At 51.9% G+C, this 21,639-nt stretch overlaps 2 protein-coding genes across 4 annotated transcripts; one reads left to right on the forward strand and one right to left on the reverse strand.

Annotated features, from left to right (window-relative positions):
• Nucleotides 1-7,054: 7,054 nt before the first annotated feature.
• Slc22a7 (solute carrier family 22 (organic anion transporter), member 7) lies at nt 7,055-12,991 on the forward strand. The gene is made up of 10 exons (XM_005389765.2): nt 7,055-7,819; nt 8,471-8,574; nt 8,693-8,847; nt 8,947-9,115; nt 10,064-10,187; nt 10,454-10,563; nt 10,871-11,085; nt 11,417-11,525; nt 12,143-12,349; nt 12,688-12,991. Exons 1-10 carry the CDS (start codon nt 7,427-7,429, stop codon nt 12,725-12,727), a joined length of 1,626 nt encoding a protein of 541 aa, XP_005389822.1. The 5' UTR covers nt 7,055-7,426; the 3' UTR covers nt 12,728-12,991.
• Nucleotides 12,992-13,541: 550 nt separating this feature from the next.
• Crip3 (cysteine-rich protein 3) lies at nt 13,542-18,112 on the reverse strand. Of its 3 annotated transcripts, XM_013516980.1 has the most exons (8): nt 15,795-18,112; nt 15,504-15,598; nt 15,229-15,286; nt 15,000-15,128; nt 14,269-14,340; nt 14,090-14,184; nt 13,939-13,996; nt 13,542-13,786 (listed from the first exon to the last, which is right to left on the reverse strand). In XM_013516980.1, the coding sequence occupies exons 1-8, from the start codon at nt 16,093-16,095 to the stop codon at nt 13,725-13,727; spliced, it is 870 nt and encodes a 289-aa protein (XP_013372434.1). In that variant the 5' UTR covers nt 16,096-18,112; the 3' UTR covers nt 13,542-13,724. The 3 variants fall into 3 exon arrangements, with proteins under 3 accessions (XP_013372434.1, XP_013372433.1, XP_005389818.2); XM_013516979.1 differs by having other exon boundaries at nt 15,000-15,375; XM_005389761.2 differs by lacking the exon at nt 13,939-13,996 and having other exon boundaries at nt 15,000-15,375.
• Between the last annotated feature and the right edge of the window lie 3,527 nt (nt 18,113-21,639).

The raw sequence follows: 21,639 nt of genomic DNA on the forward strand, positions 1-21,639 counted from the left end.
ACAGAATGTAACCCCCGGCCCTCCCAGTCACTGCATGGCCTCTGCCCACCCTGCGCCTGCCCCCTCCCAGCACCCTGGAAGCCGCTGTCATGATTAGATCGATCTCGGAAGGGAAGTAGCCATCACACCATTAAAAAGCCTGTGGACCTTTCTCGCTGTTGGCCTGGACTCTTCTTCCCTGGGGAAGGGGTGGGGCAAAACCCATTCCCAGGGGTCAGGGTGTGGAGGGCAAATGGGCAGGGACTCCCTGGAATTGAGGAGCATCGTCCTAGGACCCATGCAGGTAACCTGCTCAGGGCCGCACAGGCCCAAGGACACCGTCCTGCCGTCCACCCAACAGCGAAGCTGCTGCTGGCTCAGCCTCCTGGTTACTTCCGCTGAGGGAAGAGGGCAGGAAGTACTCGCGTCGGTCTGCGTGTCTGTGGACTCACACGGACACGGGCAAAGTCACACGCGAGCACAGCGCCTCGTCCCGGCACTCTCCGCTTTGCTGCCCAAAGCTGCACGTGCAAACCTGAAGCCAAAACTCCCTGGAAGCGAGGAGCTTCCTCATCAGGATGGTACAAGGTCATTTGGTGTCAAAATTTACAAGGCCATTTATAATCTTTATGGATTTCACTTGTTATAGATCTTTCCAGTGGAAACATTAACGTCTGTGATTATGGGGTGCTGCTGTAGATCCTTTTAGGGTATTTTATAATGTATGGAAATATGCACTGAGCTTTTTCCCCTTTTTTCTTTGGATCTCTCTTCCTGCCTCTTTCTTCTCTCTTTCTCTCTCTCTCTTTTTCTCTCTCTCTTTTTCTCTCTCTCTCTTCCTCTCTCCTTCCTTCCCTCTCTCCCTCCCTCCCTCTCTCTCTCTCACACACCTGATCATCTGGATAACAGATGGAACAGCTGGGAAAGCCACCTGTCCATTACTTGGATGGCCAGAGGGGGGTGTGGCCTTGTGGGGCGTGGCCTTGTGGGGCGTGGCCTTGTGGGGCGTGGCCTTCCGCACAGGGGGGACCCCAGCGTGGGACACTGTCGGGTGGCGCTCTCCATACGCATTTACAGGCCGTCTTGAGGCCAGCCAGGGTGTGCCCGTTGGTCTGAGGGAACGGTGGGTGCCTTGGGGGCCTGGAGCTGGGCAGAAGGGAGAAGGTGTGTGATGTACCTTTTGCATTTTTAACCCAAGTTCACTGACTGAAGCCTTCATCTAACGATCACATACACGATTTCGCCTTTCTTCTTGTTTTTTTCTTTATTTTAAAGAGAAAAGAAAACAAAATAACAATGAAAATCAAAACAAAACAACACAAAAACAATTATAAAAAGATACAGAATTTCCAAACACGATGATAGGAAATTAACAATGGCTGTTATATTGGGTATTGTTATCTTCAACGCAGTTGCTCGGATTACCAGATGTAAGAAAGCAAGATTGATCAAACAATTACAGAGAATAAAAAATAATTATTAAAAAAAAACAGTAAAACGATACAGAGTTTCACTAATCAAGATGGTAGGACTTCAACAATGGTTGTTATGTTGCATATGGTTGTCTTCAAATTGGTTGTTCCCTTCTTGTGGAAAGTAGCAGAAGCAGGACAAACTTGTAGCAAATACTGAAAGCATATAAAAAACAGGAAAGTCTCCTGTCTACAAATGCAAGCTTCCAGTGGTAGTTCTTCTGGATGGTGTGCTGTGGGCCAGTACAGACCTCCTTTTCCATATTTATAATAATAGCCATCTCTCTCTGTCCACCTGTACAGATTATGTAGGTATATTTCTTAGGAATAAAAATAAAAATAGGTGTATTTCTTATGTCTCTTAAGACACAGAGAGAGTATGCATACAGGTGCGTGCTTGTAATACCAGGATTTGGGGAGGTTGAGGCAGAGTTGCAGCCTGCAACACAGCAACTTAGCAAGAACTTGTCTCAAAATTTAAGAAAGAGCGAGGGATATAGCTCAGTGGGAAGGTCTGAGTTCAATTTCCAGTAATAAAAAACAGAGGGAGGACATTGTACTACTGTTCTGAAATGTGATTTTTATGCCCAAGGATATGTCTTTAAGTATATATACTTTATAGACAGGGTCTTGTTATGTAGTTCAGGCTGACCTTGAACTCACTGTGTAGTTCCCAGGCTGGTCTTGTCCTCATCTTTTTAAAGTGACTTTGTTTAGACACAATTTACATACGACACAATCCACCAATTTAAAATGCACTACCGTGGCTATTAGTATATTCAGAGTCATGCAAGCATCACTGCAATCAATTTTAGAGCATTTCCATCACCCCCGAAAGAAACTTCCCACCCTTGAGCAGTCATCTCCATTTCCCCAGCCCCTGTAAGCCCTGGGCAGTCACTAATCTACTTTCTTTTTTCTTTTCTTTCTTTTTGTTTTTTGGTCTTTTTGGGACACAGTCTTGTTATGCAGTTCAGGCCGGCCTTGAGCTCACTTTGTAGCCGAGGCTGGTCTCAAACTTGCAGTGATCCTCCTGCCTCAGCCTCCCAAGTGCTGGAATTACAAGCATGTGCCACCATGCTGGGCACTAATCTACTTTCTGACTCTAGATCTATTTGGGACCTTTTGTACAAAGGAACTCCTGTGGTGTGATCTTTCTGTGAGAGCTCCCTTTTTGAAGAACCTCCATATTACAGCACTTCTCCTTACATCAAATCTTTTTTTTATTGTCAAGTAGTATTCTTTTATATGTATATACCAAGTACCAAGTGATGGATATTTATCCATCAGCAGCAGTGAGGATCTTTTTATTTTTTATTTTTTATTTTTTTTGTCTTTTTGAGACAGGGTCTCACTATGCAGTTCAGGCTGGTCTTGAATTCACTTTGTAGCCCAGGCTGGCCTCGAACTCATAATGATCCTCCTGCCTCAGCCTCCTGAGTGCTGGGATTACAGGCATGCACCACCACACCCAGCTCAAGATCCTTGTTTTTAATGGCCATGTAATATTCCACTGCATAAATGTTTCATAAACATTTAGTTCCATATTGATTTTTCATTACATTCTTTCACTAATTCAAACATTGGCAGAATGAACATCTTGGCTCTAACATTCACTTACTTCTTTTTTTTTTTTTTTTTTTTTTGGCTTTTTGAGACAAGGTCTCGCTGTGCAGTTCAAGCTGGCCGTGAGCTCACTTTGTAGCCCAGGCTGGTCTTGAACTCGACAATCCTTCTGCCTAGCCTCCTGAATGCTGGGATTACAGGAGTGCACCACCACGCCTGGCCACATTCACTTACTTCTGCAAGTCTAATTCTAGCAGAAATCCCCAGAATAATTAAATAGGTAAAAATGGTATTTTATTTCTTAAAATTTTTTTTAGATTAAATGAATGAAAGAAAAGAAAAAAAAGTGTGAAAGAATGCTGTGGATTATTCATTATTTGGTGGTCAGTTAATAAGTCATTCACATACACCATTTATTCAACTAACTCTTCAGGCTCTCTCTGAGCTGCACTACTGCCAGAGGCTTTGGCACACCGAAGCCTGCTCAGGCCTCAGTGAGAGCACCTCATGCCCTCGAGCATGCTCGCAGGTGTGGCTCTTGTGGCCAGACTGGGCAGGGCGGGGAAGCTCCAGCGGATGCCCTCCAGGGACCAGAGCTGCACACCTGGAGCGGAAAGGACCTTCCTAACAAAGGGAGCAGATGGGCGAAGTGCAGAGGTGTGAGGGTGTGTGGGAGTCACGGGGTGAATCAGGAGGGGCAGGGAGTGTGAGGGGAGCAGGCCAGGCTGGCAGGGTCAGCTTCGCAGAGGAAAAGGCACGAGCAGAGGCAGAGACCCGTGCCTGTCCTCTCCTCTCAGAGCCTGAGCTCCGCTGGGCAGTCACCTCTGCTATCGTCAGGGACCACCTGACAACCTACGGCAGCGAGGACCTGGGCAGTCCTACACGCCATTTCCCCACGCTCCCCTAAAACACCCTTCTCAGAGCCAAGCGTGGTGGCGCACACCTGTAATCCCAGCACTCGGGAGGCTGAGGCAGGAGGATCATTTCAACTTCGAGACCAGCCTGGGCTACAAAGTGAGCTCAAGACCAGCCTGAACTGCATGGTGAGACCCTCTCACAAAACACAACAAATCACAACAAAACACAACAAAAAAAAAAACAAAACAAAAACACCCTTCTCCCTCTTCCCTGTGATCACAACGGGATCTCAGTTCTGGGGCCCAGAGAATTAGTGGGCTGAGCAAGATTGCTGAGTCAGGGTCTAGATACTGACAGAGCCAGGGACATTGGGAGATTTTATTACTAGAGAGCACCCTGGGGGAAGAAGATGGGTGGGGGTGGGGCCTGCTGAGATTTCCCCTTTAGCTACTCAGGAGTGAAGACCAGGACAAGGGCCAAGGAGGGCCAGGACACCCTTCCTAAGTCCTCAGCATCAGGAGCCGGGCACTGTGCAAGGTCAATGGGCAGAGTCTGCATGACTAGGAAGCTGGCCTTGGGTAGACAGGGATAGACAAAGCCCATTTTCTGAAGCTCCCACGAGTGTCTTCCATGCTCCTCTTTGTTACCTTTTTTTTTTTTTCAGTCTTTTTTGAGACAGGGTCTCCCTCTGCAGTTCAGGCTGGACTTCAGTTCACTTTGTAGCCCAGGCTGGTCTCAAACTCGCAATGATCCTCCTGCCTCAGCCTCCCAAGTGCTGGGATTACAGGCGTGCACCACCAGGCCCAGCCATGCTCCTCTTTGAATACCACTAAAGCCACGGTGTGTCACCCCGCCAGTCACCACCATCCCCCCGTCTCCACCACTCACCCCCATCTGTATCCTCACCATTACCAGCATGTCATCTTTCAAGCCATCACTGTCACCATCACCAGGCTCTGTGACAGTGATAAATAAGAAATGAGGGCCTAGCTCTCAGGGAACTATGTATCGTTATTGTCCCCACCACGGCCACCCCATCACCACCATATCACCATGGTTACCGCCACACGACCACATTCCACACCACTGCTTCCACCAGCACCAACACCATCATCATCAAAATCGCATCCCACATCACCCCCACCCCGACCCCCTCACCATGACCTTCACCGCACCAGCACCACCCTCACCAGTGTAGGAAGCGGTTCCATGCTCAAGGGTACCTGAAGCCCCAACTAAGACGGGGAGGTCCTCTAAGATCACTCAGTGGGGAGAGGAGCAAAGGGCCCATGAGGCCTAAAGTGTAGGAAGTCTCATTGTAAGCGATCCCAAATAGAAAACCGTTTATCCCAGGAATTTATTCTTCCCCCAAAGCCTCCAGCAATTCTAGTGATAGTCTGAATTAGGGGGTTATGTTTGCAGTCTGCAAGGCTTCTCCCCATCCAGTTAGGTATGCATGGCTTGGTTTCCAAGCTGAGCTCAGGTTTGGGTTCCCAGGTTGGAGGCCGGGAGTTAAAATACAGTCAAACCCGCTGTGTCGTTCAGTGTGGTCTGCCCTCTGGGTAGACTTCACATCTGTCTGTCTAGCTCCAGCCTCCAAACATCACCACTGTCACCTGTCACTCGCCACTCCACAGGATATCAGAGAATAAGATGACACCGGGGGTCTAATTCAGGGCCGCACTGCTCGCTGCCAAAAGGGGCTGCAGATTAGATCTGCACGCCCTAGGACCAATGTAAAGAGGGAGAAGTGGCCTTGTGTGATAATCAGCTATGTCTGGTATTAAAGCAGGGGAGAAAGTCTAATTGTATAAACTAAACCAGTAACCAAAGCCAGTGCCCAAGCTTGGCCTCACTAAGAGTTATAGTATTTTGTATAATTTAAATAAAGAATGTGATTTTGTAGAACTGAATGAGGGAGGAAGCAACAGCACGAGGGGTCACACGTGGGTGGAGGAAGATGGATAGGAGGGGCTCCCCTCAAGCTGGCCTTTGGGGAGACAGGCATCCCCGGATGGAGAAGGAGCCCTGTGTGGCCCATGGGACCACGCTGAGGTGCACGCTGCCAAGGGGCCAGTGGGCTTGGAGGATGGAGGGAAGGGGCTTGTTGGGGAGCTGGAGGGCAGGAGCTGATCCTTACTTCCGTGAGCATCCTCAGGGCAGGGACAAGTCTGAGGCTCCTCTGTACGCTACAGGCTGTGCTAGACTGCTCTGACTTTTACCACCTCCTCTCACCACTGCCAGCTTTCTCTTGCCCTCACCCCACACATGTCACGGCGCCCTCCACACCCAGGACCCCAAGCTCACTCCTCTCCTGCAGCTTTCTTGGGGACCCGATCCCAGAACAGACAGGGAGAGCACCGGTTGGTCGTCGGCACTACAGTTCAAAGGCGAGAGCCCTGTGCTGGGGTTAAGGGTCCTGTCCTGCTGTCACCTCTGCTGGTCAATCCTTTCTTTGTTTTTTTTTTTTTTTCTGGTACCGGGAATCGAACTCATGACCTCGCGTTTGCCAGGCAGGCGCTGTGCCACCGAGCTAAATCCCCAGCCCTTTTTACAATTTTTTCCTTTCTTTTTTTTTTTTTTTTCTGCTGTTCAATCAATCCCCGTGTGACCCAGCAGGTCCCCGCGCTCCCTTTGGCTCCTTATCTGTTCAAAGCAAGAACTAGATTAAATGAGTGGTTTTCAACTTTTTTTTTTTCTTTCTTGGCATAGATCTTTTCTCCAAGGACACCTTTGGAAGTTCATTTGTTTAGAAATCTGGAGCTCCTCGGAACCAGTGTGACAGCCTCCCCGTTCTGCTGGCGTGGTGTGCGGAGACTCCAGCGACAATAAATCTGTTTTTGCTATGGGTCAAGAGTGGGAACTGAGCGGGGGCGGGAGATGGAGCAATCCTGGCCTTCGGGCCCTGAGGGGCTCCGGCAGGACCTCTTCCCTTGGCACCTGAGACGTCTGGCAACAGCACTGGCGCACAGGAGGGCTCACGGGGCTGAGGGCTCCTGGGGCAGGACTGTGATGGGTTGGGGGCATCTGCTCTGGGAATGGGCTGGGGCTAGAGGAGGCCTCGAGGCTCAGTGGAAAAACCTTTCACCCAGCAAGGGCTGGGCCATCCGGCCTGAGTCCTGGGCCGCGGGCCAGACTGGCTGTGGATAAAAACAGATACTGGTGACCTAAAGCTTCACAGGACAAAGGGCGTCCGGGACAGGGACTGCTCTGCTAAGGGACCCTCAGGGCTCTGCACACCCAGCTATCCTACTGTGGTGGCTCAAGGTCCCCCCTTGGTCCCTGAGCCAATGGGAAGTGCTAGAGTCACAGAGAGGTAGCCTCTGGATGGATGATGGCCCCTCCCCTCAGGCAGGAGGCCAGAGTGGCAGGGTCCCTGCAGACAAGGATGGACAGGGAGGGCCCAGGCCTGGGCCAATCCCCGGGGGCTGGATTCTGGCTGCAGGCTCCGCTCATCAGCCCGTTGGCCCCCACGCCAGAGTCCAAGGGTCTGTGCGGTGAGCAGGCTGGGCCATTCTGGGTACTGCAGGGGGATAGCCTGGTTAGGCAGCATGGGCTTTGAGGAGCTGCTGGACCAGGTGGGTGGCTTCGGGCCCTTCCAGCTGCGGAACTTGGTGCTCATGGCCCTGCCTCGGATACTGCTGCCCCTGCATTTCTTCCTGCCTGTCTTCCTGGCTGCCGTGCCCTCCCACCACTGTGCCCTGCCTGGCACCCCCGCCAACATCAGCCAGCGGGACCTGTGGCTGGAGGCCCACCTGCCCCGGGAGCCTGATGGCACATTTAGTTCCTGCTTTCACTTTGCCCACCCCCGGGCTCTCTTCAACTCCACACTGCGGAGAGAGGTGCAGAGCCCCGGGGAGCCAGAGGGCCGAACTTCCACAGTTCCCTGTTCCCAGGGCTGGGAGTACGACAACTCGGAGTTCTCTTCCACCATTGCTACAGAGGTACCGGAGCCCAGAGGGTGAGGGACACGTGAGTGGGACTGGCCTGCCAGAGCCTTGGGTGGTTGCTATGGGCATTAGGGTCCTGCCTTTACCTCCTTGAGTCTCAGTTGGCCCATCTGTAGAAAGGGTCCATGAGCATGAAGCAGAGTATCAAGGAGTTTAGTTCACAGGCTGTAATGAGGGGCCTCTCCACAGGAGGGCTGCTCTTGTCATTCCCTTGGGGTGATCAAGGAAGGAAAGGGCTACAGTGGCTCCTGAGACAGGGTGGGGACAGGGAGCTGAGAAGGGTGTTTCTGCAGTCTCCTCCCTTCCTCTTTTCTGGCCCCAAGGGTGGAGCTTACATAATCTATCTGGATTTTATTTGGTTTGGGTTTTTACAACACTGCGGATGGAAGCCAGGGCCTGGTGCATGCTAGGCAAGCGCTCTGCCACTGAACTGCCCCCTAGTCCTGCGTGTCCATCAAGGGGAGGCGGCAGGACTAGGGAAGGGAAAGTCTCCTACTTGTGACACTGGGGTGAGCAGTTGAGGGGGCATGGAGGTGGCTGAAAGGCCTGGTTGTTCTGAGAAGGCCCCAGCATCTGGGGAGGCAGGGCTAGTGTCAGTGAGAGGGGTTTCTACCCACAGGAGACCCCACCTGTCTGTCCTTGCAGTGGGACCTGGTGTGCGAGCATAGAGGCCTGAACAAAGCGACGTCTACCTTATTCTTCGTTGGTGTGCTGGTGGGGGCTGTGGTCTTTGGATACCTGTCTGACAGGTGGATTGAGGCCTGGGGTGGATACAGGAGCAGGTGGGGGGGGTCACTTTCATTAGCAGAGGATGGGCCTGTGTCCTGGCATCTCTATGGGGTGCTGATACTGCATGACCCCACACAGGTTTGGGCGGCGATGGCCACTGCTGCTGGCCTATGTGAGCTCCCTGGTGCTGGGCCTGGCATCTGTGGCCTCGGTCAACTATGTCATGTTCACCATCACCCGCACCTTCACCGGCTTGGCTTTGGCTGGCTTCACCGTCATCGTGCTGTCGCTGGGTGAGGCAGACAGGGGAACAGAGGGCTGGAGCAAGTGTGGGCAGTTCGAGAGCCCACCTGGCCCCGCTAACTGTCTTCCCTGGCCCTGCCTGGGCCTAGAGCTGGAGTGGCTGGATATGGAGCACCGCACGGTGGCCGGAGTTCTGAGCTCCATGTTCTGGTCGGGAGGCGTCATGCTGCTGGCATTGGTTGGGTACCTGATAAGGGACTGGCGATGGCTTCTGCTGACTGTCACCCTGCCCTTTGTCCCGGGCATCATCAGCATGTGGTAAGGCATGCAGGCAGCTGGGAAGTGTGAGATGCAGGAAGCCAAAGACAGAACAAATCAGAGACAAAGACTGGGAGACAGACACTGAGGGACGAAGGGAAAGAAACAGAGCCAGTGACCAAGAGACAGAGAGAGGCACTGAAAGAGCCACAGAAACAGAACAGGACGTAGGCAGAGGTGGAACCAGTGAGACAGCGGGAGAGACCAGGACTGAAAGGTGGATTCAGAGACAGAGGGAGAGACAGGAAGGGCAGAGAGACAGAGACAAAGGCAGCGCTGGAGCATAGGCCGAGGCTGGTCTTGGAGGAATAGGATGAGCAGGGCCAACCTTGGGGGGAGCCTGGCAGCAGAGCTGCGGGCCAGGTAGGGTGGCCTCCCATGCCTCCCAAGATGGCCTGGGTCTGGATGGTCTTTCTGAGCATCAGTATGTCTGTCCCTCTTGTGCCCTCGGGGAGAAGTGTTTGGCCAGTACTGGGAGCTACAGTTTGGAGAGTAAGACAACTCAGCTGAGTAAAGAAGGGACCCCTGAGGCTGGGGGGTCGTCCAGGCCTAAGCAAGGAAGTGGGAAGAGGCGGCTTTTACATTGGGTCTTAGGAAAAGACTAAGAGCTCATGGGGCGTGGGATCAGATGAGCTGGCGGGTACTGCATGAGGGAAAGCCTAGAGCACTGGTGGCGAACCTATGGCACACATGTTTTTCTTTTACAACAAAAGATGTTAATGTATGGCTTATTTATTCTAAACTAAAACCTTAGTACTCAGGTTTCATTGCAAAACCCACTTACTGGTATTTGCAATAAATAAGTGGGTTTTCAGTTGGAGTTTGGACACTCATCCCTAAAAGGTTCGCCACCGCTTGCCTAGAAGCTGACAGCCTGTGATGGGCCAGGAGGGAGATTTAGTTAATGATGCTGATTCTCTGACTGGAGGGTCTCCTGCTGTCCCCTAGGTGGGTACCTGAGTCAGCGCGCTGGCTTCTGACCCAGGGCCGCGTGCGGGAGGCCCAGAGCTACTTGCTCCGCTGTGCCAAGCTCAATGGGCGCCCTGTGGGCGAGGATAGCCTGAGCATGGAGGTGAGGAGGGGTGTGGGGGGACGGTGTCCTGTGCCCCTCTCCGTGGGCCCCATAGGTGGTAGGAAAAGCCCTTGTCTCCCCTGCAGAGTTCTAAACACATTACAATGTCCTGCCTGGCCTGGCTGGTACAAACCTCAAAGCTTCCTGTGTCCCTCCACCACCACCACCACGGCAGAGGGGAGGCACAGAGACCGAGAGAGGAGCGGGAACCCCCGCGAGCCTGCTGAGACCAACTTTGACCTACAGCATCCCGTCCTCCCCTGCAGACTCTGAGCAAAGTGGCAGCCACCGAGCGGGTGGTCCGGAGACCCTCATACCTGGACCTGTTTCGCACCCCCCGGCTGCGACACATCTCACTGTGCTGCATTGTGGTGTGGTAAGGCGGGAGCCATGGGTGACCGGGGACAGGAGGGGTTCCCTGGCTGGGAGAAAGAAGATGGAGCAGGCCGCAGAGAAGTTCAAATTCAGGTTCTGCACTTTTTACTGCGTGGCCCTGGACAGTCCCTTCTGCGACTGTAAAATGAACCAGTGTGAAGAGGGATCATGGCCCTCTGGCCCTGGCACATCCTAGGCTCAGAGGGTTCGGGAGGTCCAGGCAGCAGAGCTCACAGTCCCTGAGCAGAGAGGACAAAGGGGTGGGAAGGGACCCTGAGCGGGGCTGCTGCTGCTGCTGCTGCTTCCAGGTTCGGGATGAACTTTTCTTACTATGGCCTCACGCTGGACCTGTCGGGGCTCGGGCTGAACGTGTACCAGACGCAGCTCCTCTTCGCCGTGGTGGAGCTGCCGTCCAAGCTGTTGGTTTATTTGTTGGTGCGCTGCGCAGGGCGCCGGCCCACGCAGGTGGGCATGCTGGTGGGCACCGCGCTGACCTTCGGTGTGCAACTGCTGGTGCCTTCGGGTGAGCCCCGCCCACACCGGGCTCCTGCCCCATCACGGCCCCGCCTCCCAGAAAACAGCCGGCCCCCCCAGGGCCCTGCCCCACCGTGGCCCCACCCCTATGAAAAAGAGCCACGCCCATACGGCCACGCTTAACCCGGGATCCCGTCTACCCTGCCTCCTGTGGACCCCCGCCAACCAGGGGCTCCGCCTCGCTACGACCCCGCCCGCCCGGCCCCGCCTCCTACGAGCAAGCCCCGCCCCTCCCTCGGACCGCCCCCTGCAGAGACTCCGCCCCCTCCTGGGCGCTCTTCTTTCTTCTCCCTCCCTTTCCGGAAACCCTTTTCCTTCAGAGACCAAATCCTGGCGCACCGCCCTGGCAGTGACCGGGAAAGGTTTTTCTTCTGCCGCCTTCACCACGGCCTTCCTGTTCACTTCAGAGCTGTACCCTACTGTGCTCAGGTGAGGGGGCCAGAGAGCAGGGTCCCGGGCCACTGACTTGGGCTCAAACTTGTTAGTCCCTCCCTGTTCTTTACGCCACACCCACAACACCGCGCTAATCCCCGCTGGGTTAACCCAAATCTTGAAGTCGGGCGTTTCATCTTCTGTACTGCGTGGCCCTAAACCAAGTCAGACAACGTCCCTGAGCCCGCTTTGGAATGAAACAGTCCCAGGAAGCCCCATCCTGCCTGCCCTGTCCGTTTCATCGCTGACCAGGCAGAGCTGCCTGGGGGACTGACTCTCTGGGCCCCAAGCCAGTGCCCCTTAGGTTGTTGGCCGCGCGGGGTGCGGAGCTTCTGGGTTTCGGTGTACAGACTTGGGCTTCTCTGACAAGGCACTGTCCGGGCAAGCTGCTGTCCTGTGCTGCTCCTCCCCATCCTGTCTAGCTTTTCTCCTCTCTCGGTGGCACCTGATTGGCACTCTGGTGACACTGGCCTGGGGGCTTCTGGCCTGGGGGTGGGTGGGCAGCCCTGGCTCCCTTAGCTGTCTGGGAAGAGGGCGGCAGAGGGAGCCTGGTGAGGCAGGCGTGGCCAGGAGGAGGGTGAGAAGCAGCTGCCTCCCCACTCCCCTCTGAACAGGCAGACAGGGATAGGGCTGAACTCACTGGTGGGCCGGCTGGGAGGCTCCTTGGCACCCCTGGCGGCCTTGCTGGATGGAGTGTGGCTGTCACTGCCCAACATTGCCTATGGGGGGATCACTCTGCTGGCTGCCATCACTGCCCTCCTGCTGCCAGAGACGAGGCAGGCACAACTCCCAGAGACCATCCAGGACGTGGAGAGAACAAGGTGTGTGCACAGGGCTGGCTGTGTGTGTGTGTGCGTGCATATGTGCATGGCTGCAGTGCTTGGCAGCCTAATTCCTGCTCAGGTGTACGTTGGGCAAGTGAGTGTGCACAGGCATGTGCAGGCCCTAGGCATGGGGAATGTGAGTCTGTACACGTGCACACACAGACACCTGGGGCTGCTCAGGAGAGGGCTGTGTGTGCACTGAGCCGTGCTTGCACATCAGGCAAGTGTACAGGTTTGTGTATGAGCATCACTGTGGGGGTCAGTGTGTGCCAGGAGCGGGGGAGAGGCGAGACAGCAGGCTCTAACCCTGCATTACTCTTCTTCCGTCTTCCCAGTTCCCTGCCCGGTGTTCAGGAGGAAGAGATGAGGAACTGAGCAGGGCTGGGCACAGCCCTCCACAAGCAGCTCTGCGCCAAGGGCTGAGTGCAGAAGGGCAGGCTCCTGCGACTCGGGCTGGGGGCACTGAACCCCTCTGCCTAGGGCTGGACTTGCCTGTGCTTGTCTAGCCTTAACTATTCAGCTGCCAGCAACAGGACCACTTCCCAGGAAACAACGGTCTGTGGGAGATCCTGGGCACCCCTCTCAGGACTGGGGGGATTCTGTGAATAAAGGTGCCTTTTAGGTGGGGGCAGCAGTGAGGAGCTTTGGGAACAGCTCTGGATAGGAAGCTATTGAATTGGCTCTGCGCTGTGTTCTCAGCTTTGCCTCTAATTTCCTGTGTGACAGTAGATGTGTTGCTTTTCCCCTCTGGACCTCAGTCCACTCATCTCCCAAATGGAGATGATGAAGCATCTTAACTGACCTCACCACAGGATCTTTTTTGCTCCAACTGAACAAAGTGCTTCTTGTAGATAGTGCTGAAGAAGGGACTGTCCCATGTTGTCCCCTGTATAGTGCTAGGGGCTGCCCTGGGGAAACAAAGGCACCGTCAGGGTAGGCCATCCCTGCCTCCTCTGAACCATTCTGCAGGGACCCCCACTCCCACTCAACATACTGTCTACCCTGGGGCCCAAAGAATTGAGGGCATGGAAGTCAACATTTTATTGGAGAAGCCAGAGAAGCTGGGGCTCAATAAACAAAGGTTTGATGCATTCCTCTAAGCCCCAGAATTTGCTGGGACAAGGGATGAGAAGGCTGGGGTACCACTATTCACAGTGGGGTGGCCTCTGTCCCCTGACCAGGTAGGAATGAGAAAGGGAAGAATCGGCAGAGAAAGTCTAAAGTAGACACTGGCCTACCATGGAGCCTAGGCTGAGGGACCCAGGATCCCACCTTCCCCACCCCATAGGACTGGAGAAAGAAATCATAGCTCCCACTGCATCATGGAGGGATGACAGGAAGCCTGCACTGGGATGACCTCTCCTGGGAGCTCTCATTTGGATTTTCTCTCCACTGGGTCGTAGATATAGCAGCCCACTTCGCCGATGTTCACACCTGGGGAGAGAGCCCTATCACCATGGGCCTTAGTCTGTGGGGAGGGGGGAGGGCTGGAGGGAACTGGGGGCTACAGGGGAAGTTGTCCGCACAGCCCCCAGACGATGCACATGCTATATTCTAGCCCCAGTATCTGGGGTGGGGTTGCCCACCTTTCGGGCCGAACAGGTAGCCATAGCAGGGGATGTGGCAGTAAGGGACGCCATCATGCTGGAACACGGAGAGATGCGAATTTCTCAGCCTGGCACTCTTGCCAGCACCTGCATCCTCATCCCGGCCTAACGCCACCCTTGCCCTGCCCACCTCAGCATGGCTCCCGGCAGTCAGGGTCTTCTGGCAACGCTGGCACCTCAGGCAGGGTCGATGCCAGTTTCTGCCCAAAGACATCACCTTCTCGGCTGGAGGTGGAAAGAGATGGCAGTTCTTCCCTGCATATGCTGCCCACCCAGGGTCCCCTCCTCAAGCTCTCCATTGTCACTTACCAAAGAAGACAGGTTGCCCACAGCCAGGGCACAGCGAGGTCTCTCCCGTGAATGTCCTCATGCTGGCCAGGCCTTTGAGGGACGGGGGAGGCCCCAGCTAGGGCTGTGTTGGGGCCAAGGCCTCAGCGAGGCCCACAGCATCTGTGTGCCATGGTGTCCTCTCCCCAAACCCATGCTTGCTTGTCCCAGAGACCCACACAGGTGGGCACCACCCACCTTCCTTGAGGCCCACCCACGGCCCCAGCCCCTTCTGTATCAGGGACCACCTGCCTCCTGTTGGGGCCACCAGCCCCACCTTGTCAGCAACTCAATCCTTAGGAAACCTGAGCTGATAGAAGAGCCAGCAGGGGCAGGGTGTCAGGTGTTGGGAGCACAGTGTCACTGCCCACTGTGGGACAGCACAGGAGCAGGGACCAGTGGAGAGAAGTGAGGAACCTGCTGCAGGTCCAGCTCGGATCCCTCACTTGTAGGTCCTTCCCTCTTGCCATGGCCTCTGCTGCCTGTATGACTACACCAGGTCATTTGCCCTCTCTAGACTGCAGATGCCTTGAATACAGAGTGGGTGGCAGTGCCATCTTCCCCCCTACCTGTTAAACTCAGAAGCTGGCATGAGGGAATATCAGAGAGGGGGTCTGGGAGAAGACTGTAGGGAGGGAGGTGCAAGGATGAGACTCGGAGAAGACAGAGGGTCCTGAGGCGGCACATGGAGGGCTGCCACCTGCCTCACTTACTTTTCTTGCCACAGGGGAGGCCGGTCCTTGGCCTGGGGGGGCTGAAGCTGCTGGGGCTGAGAGTGGTGCTGGCAGGGGAGGCGGTGGGGGAGTTGTAGAGATATGAGCCCACACCTCCAATATTCACCCCTGCAGGGACAATTGCACAGAGACCAGACTGATGGATCTCGGGCAGGGCAGGGCAGGGCAGGGCAGGTCTTGCTGCTGGCCCTCCTAGGCTGGTACTCACCTCTGGGTCCAAAGAGGGCCCCGTAGCATGGCTTGTGGCAGTAGGGCCTCCCTTTGTGCTGGGCACAGCAGAGGGAAGGGGGTCACTCGGGCCAAGATGGTCTGGGCCGGGGAGGGCTGAACAATGGGTGTGCTGGCAGAACTGCCACTGTGGTCGGGGAGGCAGAGCAGGCTGTGGGGCCAGGGCACACCGCAGCTCCCAGCCCTGGTGGTGGATGACTCCGAGTTGGGGTTTGGGGTGGGGCGTGACACGGGACTGGGTCCTGGCCAGCTCACCTCTGCATGCCCTCCTGGGGACAGCACGGTGTGGCAGCGCTCACATTTCAGGCAGAAGCGGTGCCAATTCTTGCCCAGGGAGCTCACTTTTTCTGCTGCAGGGGACAGGGTGGGTAGCTGCTAAACGGGACTCTTCTCCCTCAGCCCAGGACGCTCAGCTGCTCGGGTTACCGCATCCAATGCCTGCGCAGGGCAGGGAAGGGACCGGACCGCGTGGGGAGAACGTCTGCGGCCACCCGATCCCGCCCTGCGCCCCCGGCCCCCGCGTGCCCCCTCCACGCCCTGCCTCACCGAAGTACACGGGTTCGTGGCATCGCGGGCAGCTCCAGCTCATGGCTTCGCCGTCGCAGCCACACCCGCCCGGCTGGGTTCCGCGGTCTCCACGCAGCGGGCTGGTCCCGCCCCGCTGCAGCCCCGCCCCCAGCCCTCGGGTGTCAGCGACCCCAGAAATAGAGCCCTGTTCTCCGGGCGGCCTCAAAGCCCCGACCCTCGGGGAGGAGCCCAGGGCTGCCACCGAGCCCAGTGGGCCCCACACAGTCGTCAAGGGAGGTTGGGCAGTGAGGACGCCTAGGGCTCTCGTTTCGAAAAGCATCCCCAAGCAGACGTCGTGGAAACACTACTCTCACTCTCTGAGCCAAGGTGTGGGCGTTCCTCGCAGAGTTACTTCCACCCTAATTCCACCCGGGGCCATCAGCAAGCTGCAGAGAGCACGGAATCCGCGCCATCTCAGCAGCTGTCTCTCACTCCAGGCAGCGCCCGGCTGCCTCGAGCGTCCGCGTACACACAGTACCCATCGCGACAGCAGTGTCCGCCTCACAAGAGGTCATGAGAATTACACGCGTTCACACACATGCACCCCATAGCGTCAGCATAGAAAACCAGATGCGCCTCAGCTGTCACCAGGATGTATCCCTTCATGAGCTCAAGGCTCAAAACAGGACCTGCATCCATGGCTTGTTCATAACATTAAAATGTTTATTTAGAAGTAGACTCAAACACTAATCACATATTTCGAGTTTAAGATTTTAAAATAGTTATTAAAAGTAGCCCACCTGGCAGAGATGGAAAATCTGTAATACTTTCTACACACCCAGGTTAAGTCAGAAGGATCACAAGTTTGAGGCCAGCCTGCGCAATTTATCAAGACCCTGCTTCAAAACCTGGAAAGTAGCTTAGTGGTAGAGCACTTGCCTAGCAGCAGCGAGGCTCTGGGTTCAGTACCCCGTACTTGGGGGTGGGAGAGTGGCCCAGTAGTGCTGCAAAGAACTTACCCCCAAAACAAGGAAAGCATTTGTGAGCATATATCTGCTATGGGTCAAATAACCAGGACATGTAAATAACAAATAATACAGAGATAAAAACGCAAGGGTGGCAAGGATGTGGCCTACGTATCCCTCATATCTTGTTGGTGGCCATGTTAAATGGGGCACCCACTTTAGGAAGCAGTCTGGAAGCTTCTTAAAAGTGTTAAATGGAGTTACCATAGCACCCTAGCAAGTCCACACCCTGGCCATACCTGAGAGAAATAAGCATGGGAATAAATGTTCACAGGAGCACTAATCACAATAGCCAAAAGTAGAAATAACCTAAAGCCTATCCAGTGGTTAAGTGGATGAACAAAACATGATACATCCATCCATATGACAGAACACTAGTCAGCCATGAGTAGTACTGAGGGATGCTACAGTATGAGTGAATCACAAAAACATTAAAAGCCAGGCATAAAAGGCCACATACCGTACGACAGCTTTTGTATGTCACCTTACCAATTCCAGCTAACTCAGGTTTGCCTCATTTGCTCAGTGTCTGGTTCTGGGCCCAGGCATTCACACCTATAGCATTGTCCTCTGCTGAAGGGTATTGGAGGCCCAATCGATGACAGCTATGCTTTCCTGTCTGGGTGCTGAACCAAATGAGGAAACAAAGGCTGACAGATTCATGTAGCACCTCTGTCAATGATAAAGGCGGGGACGTCCAATCTAGTCTGCGACCAGAGCTGCCTGGCCAACCACAGTATTTCCAGCACCTTGCTTGCTTCCGGCACATAGTGCTCAACAAATGAATGTTCAATGTTATACTCAAGACCCTCAGGTGTAAGTGCTAGTGGGACAGATGTGGGAGTGAGAGGGGATGGTAGGGTTGGAAAGCTGACAACAATCTGGGAGTGCAGCTCAGCCACCTAGGCGGAAGGTCTGAGTTTGTTTTCTTACATCCATCATCAACACGTATGATGCGAAATAGACTATGATTTAAACTGGTTTACTGATTATAAAGTCAAGGTACAAAATTTTTTAAAAACTGAAAATTTGCTTTGGCGGTAAACTAGTCCCACTATTTATAGTCATTCACAAGAACTTACCAATTAATTGTAATTAACATGTAGCACAATTTATGTCTATCATTAAGTATATGGCAAATGAATGTGGGAAAGTGTTATGGCAACTTTACAGCACCTTTTATATATGGCTGCTATTATGTGTCAGGTTTACTACTATAAATTCCACCTACTTTATGTCTTTCTAGACTTGCTCAAATACAGGGTCATATGACTTTTGTTGTTGTTATTGTTTTTTGGGGGGGTACCAGGAATCAAATTCATGACCTCACGCTTGCCAGGCAGGCACTGTGCCACTGAGCTATATCCCCAGCCCACTTTTGTTGTTTTGTATTTTTGTGGTACTGGGGGTTGACTCCAGGGCCTCATGCATGCTAGCCAAGCACTTTACCTGTGAGCTACTCTCCAGTCTCAGCCCCAGTGACTATTAAGGCATCATTGAGAGCTTTGTTCCTAGACACTACTGAAAGGAAAAATCAGTAAGTTCTGGTAAGTTAATGAAAAATCAGTCATTTCTTTATAGTTTGGGATTTTTAAACCTTTACAACTTGTGCTTTTTCACTGTATTTTCCCTCAACTAGAAAGCTTTACTTTCTGTAGTTTATATTATTTAACAACAAAGGCTGGGGATATAGCTCAGCAGCACAAGCGCCTGCCTGGCAAGTGCAAGGTCCTGAGTTCGATTCCCAGTACCAAAAAAAAAAAAAGTCGGTATTTAACAACAAATAAGGCTGGCCACGTAGCTCAGTAGTGGAGCTCATGCTCAGTATTTGCATGGCCCTGGATTCAAACTCCAGAACCAAAACAATATACCTAGCTGCGTGTAATAGCACACACCTGTAATCCCAGAACTTGGGAGGCTGAGGCAGGAGGACTGCTGTGAGTTCAAGGCCAGCTGGGGCCACAGTGAGTTCAAGGCCAGTCTGAATTACACAGTGAGGCCCTGTTTCAAAAAAACCCAACCAACCAACCAACCAACCAAAGAATAAAACACATACACAAAAGCAAAAAAACCACATACAGCCAAAACAGAAAAGACTGAGTTTGCTTTCTTAAAAAACATGCATCCCCCTACTTGTGGAGAATTGCTGGTACATCATGTATGGCTCTGGGAACCTGTTGGGTTTTCCCGACTCCCAGCAGCACCATGCCATTCCATGAATCTCTGACAGAACACTCTTTATAGCCACTAGTGCTCAGCTGCTCAGGGCTATGTGTTTATATATTGTCATTCAACATTATCAATTGGATTAATTCAGAATCCAAATTTCAAGGAAGCCCTTCTAGCCCTTTGCCATGGCTGCCTTCACCTTATGCTTGTGAAGAAACCAGCAACAGCTTTAACTGACACTTTTCCGAGAAAAGTTGGATTTGGCTTTTCAAGTACCACTTGGAAATGTACATTTCACCAGACAGTATGTAAATAACTGCCTCCAAGTAATCTGCACGAAAATGTATCTATATGCTAGAGATTGAGGAAAAAAAGAGGAGTGCAACTTGCCCATAAGTCTGACAGATGATGGGGATGTTCCTTGGAGTTGTAAAGTAGTAGAAACTTCCTTATCTTCATACTAAGATCCAAGTAGGAATTTTTTATAATATATAAAAATAGGTCTTCCAGCTTCTAACGCTATGTTAATGTGGCTGAAACAAGTTAATCTTATGAATGTAGACATGTGGAAATGTTTACTTTTCTATGAAAGAGGCTTTCATTTTCTGTACGAAGCTCAAGGTCACAAAATGAACAGTCAAGTAAATTCTAGCCTCTTTCCAAATACTGGATGACTGGGCTCTTCCTCCTCTTCTCTCCTAAACTTGTTGTCATCCCACCCCCCCCTGCTGCTTTAGTTTTAGGCTAGGCCAGCATTCTGCCACAGAGCTATAGCTCCACCCATCCCCTATGTTTTTGGAACAGGCAGGGCAATAATATCCTTATCTGTTATTACTATTCTCCTACCAGGACCATAACCTTCTCCAAAGGCAGTGTCTTAGGGGAGAACCTGAACACTTGCTCTTGATAAAAAGCCCCAGAAATAAAATCTACACATAAAGAGGCCACTCAATCTTTGCAGCTTTAGAGAGGACGTTTAAACTTTCCACTTAGAAACATTTCATTTGGAAAACCTCACCTCCTCCCATTCCAGGTTAATTCCACTCAGTGGGCTACACCTTTCCTTTCCTTGGAGAGCTTGCAAGCTGGGCCTGGTCTAAGTCCTCTGTCTACCTGGCTGACCACGGTAACTGTTCCAGGGTAGAAATATGGCTCAAGTTAGACTAATCAGCATCCTCCCTGTGCCTTTCTGGTATTATAAGGAAAGACACACTCATATTCTAGCTAAAAACTTTTAAGGGTTATGGGAGTTTGAGGATGCAGGAAGTATCTTGCTCCTGAGTGGAGAGCTTTCCCAGCCAAGTGGAGCTGAGATGGAAGACAAATTTTAAAATGGTGCAAGTCCTTATCAGTACTGTAAATATAAATAAACTCACCAATTGCTATGGTCCGAATGTTTGTGTGTACCCCCCCTAAATTCATACAGTGAAACCTAATCTCCAATGCAACAGTAGTAAGAAGAGGTAATCGGTCCTGAAAAAGGGGCCCTCGTGAATGAGATTAGTGCCTTTATAAGAGGCCCAAAGGAACTTGCTTGCCCCTTCTTCTATCTGAGTAGTTACAGTGAAAAAGACTTTCTTTTTTGAGGAAAAAGGTCCTTATCACACATCAAATCTTTCTGTGCTCTGGCCTTCCTAGCCTTTAGAACTGTAATAAATTTCTGTTGTTTATAAATTACTCAGTCTAATGTATTTTGTTATAGAAGCAAAATGGATTAAGACACTAATGAAAGAAACTGACAGAATGTAGAAAAAAACATGACCTAACTATATGCTGTCTATCTATCATGGCATTGAGGATCAAACCCAGGGTCTCACACATGCTAGACAAGTGCTCTATCACTGAAAGTTGCATCACCAGACTTTTTCTATTTCCTTTTCTTTTTCAGTCTTTCTAAGGTGCCCAGGTTGGCCTCCAACTTGTGATCCTCCTGCTTCAGCATCCTAAGTAGCTGGGATTATAGGTATGTACCATTGCACCTAGCTTATTTATTTTTTAGTGGTACTGGGGATCATGCCAGAGCCTTAAACATACTAAGCAGGCTGAATGTAAAAGGATGAAAAAGATATTCCATGGAAATATTTGTTCTCTATATATTTTGTATTTTGTTTTTTGTTTTTTGTACTGGGAATCAAACTCAGGACCTTGCACTTGCCAGGCAGATGCTTGTACCGCTGAGTTATATCCCCAGCCCTGATATTCCATGGAAATAGTAAACAAAAGACAGTTGAGGTTGCTGTACTATCAGAAAATAGGAGTTAAGTAAAAAATTTAATGTGGCTAAAAAGTCACTATATATTGATTAAAAAGTCAATTCATCAAGAAGAAACAGCACACACGCACTACACAACAAAAGCCCAAAATATATGAAGCAAATATTCACAGAATTGAAGGGAGAAACAGTAGACAGTTTTATACAGTAATAGCTGGAGATTTCAGTGTGTCACATTACTAAGTACAACATCTAGATAGAAGTTTAGTAAAGAAAGAGAGGACTTAAACAACATTACACTGAGCAGACCTAACAGAAATATGTAGAACATAGGATCTAACTTTTCAAGTACATAAGAAATTCGCCAGGGTAGGTCACTTGTTAAATCATAAAACAAATGTGGCCTTATTGTGGCCACAGAACAATACACTTTTTAAAAGTCTGTCATTCAAAGCCTCTTTACCAGTCACAATGGAAT

Source organism: Chinchilla lanigera, unplaced genomic scaffold (assembly GCF_000276665.1).
Source record: "Chinchilla lanigera isolate Chin_1 unplaced genomic scaffold, ChiLan1.0 scaffold00036, whole genome shotgun sequence".
Classification (NCBI taxonomy): Eukaryota; Metazoa; Chordata; class Mammalia; order Rodentia; family Chinchillidae; genus Chinchilla; species Chinchilla lanigera.

Excerpts from the sequence above, each read along its gene's own strand:
- Slc22a7 (XM_005389765.2), top strand. The coding sequence starts at position 7,427 with ATGGGCTTTGAGGAGCTGCTGGACCAGGTGGGTGGCTTCGGGCCCTTC. Across the intron at positions 10,564-10,870 it reads CTGTGCTGCATTGTGGTGTG|GTTCGGGATGAACTTTTCTT; the intron begins GTAAGGCGGGAG and ends TGCTGCTTCCAG. Across the intron at positions 11,526-12,142 it reads CTGTACCCTACTGTGCTCAG|GCAGACAGGGATAGGGCTGA; the intron begins GTGAGGGGGCCA and ends CCCTCTGAACAG.
- Crip3 (XM_013516979.1), bottom strand. The coding sequence starts at position 16,095 with ATGCTTTTCGAAACGAGAGCCCTAGGCGTCCTCACTGCCCAACCTCCC. Across the intron at positions 13,997-14,089 it reads CTGCCGGGAGCCATGCTGAG|CATGATGGCGTCCCTTACTG; the intron begins GTGGGCAGGGCA and ends TCCGTGTTCCAG. Across the intron at positions 13,787-13,938 it reads CTACCTGTTCGGCCCGAAAG|GTGTGAACATCGGCGAAGTG; the intron begins GTGGGCAACCCC and ends CTCTCTCCCCAG.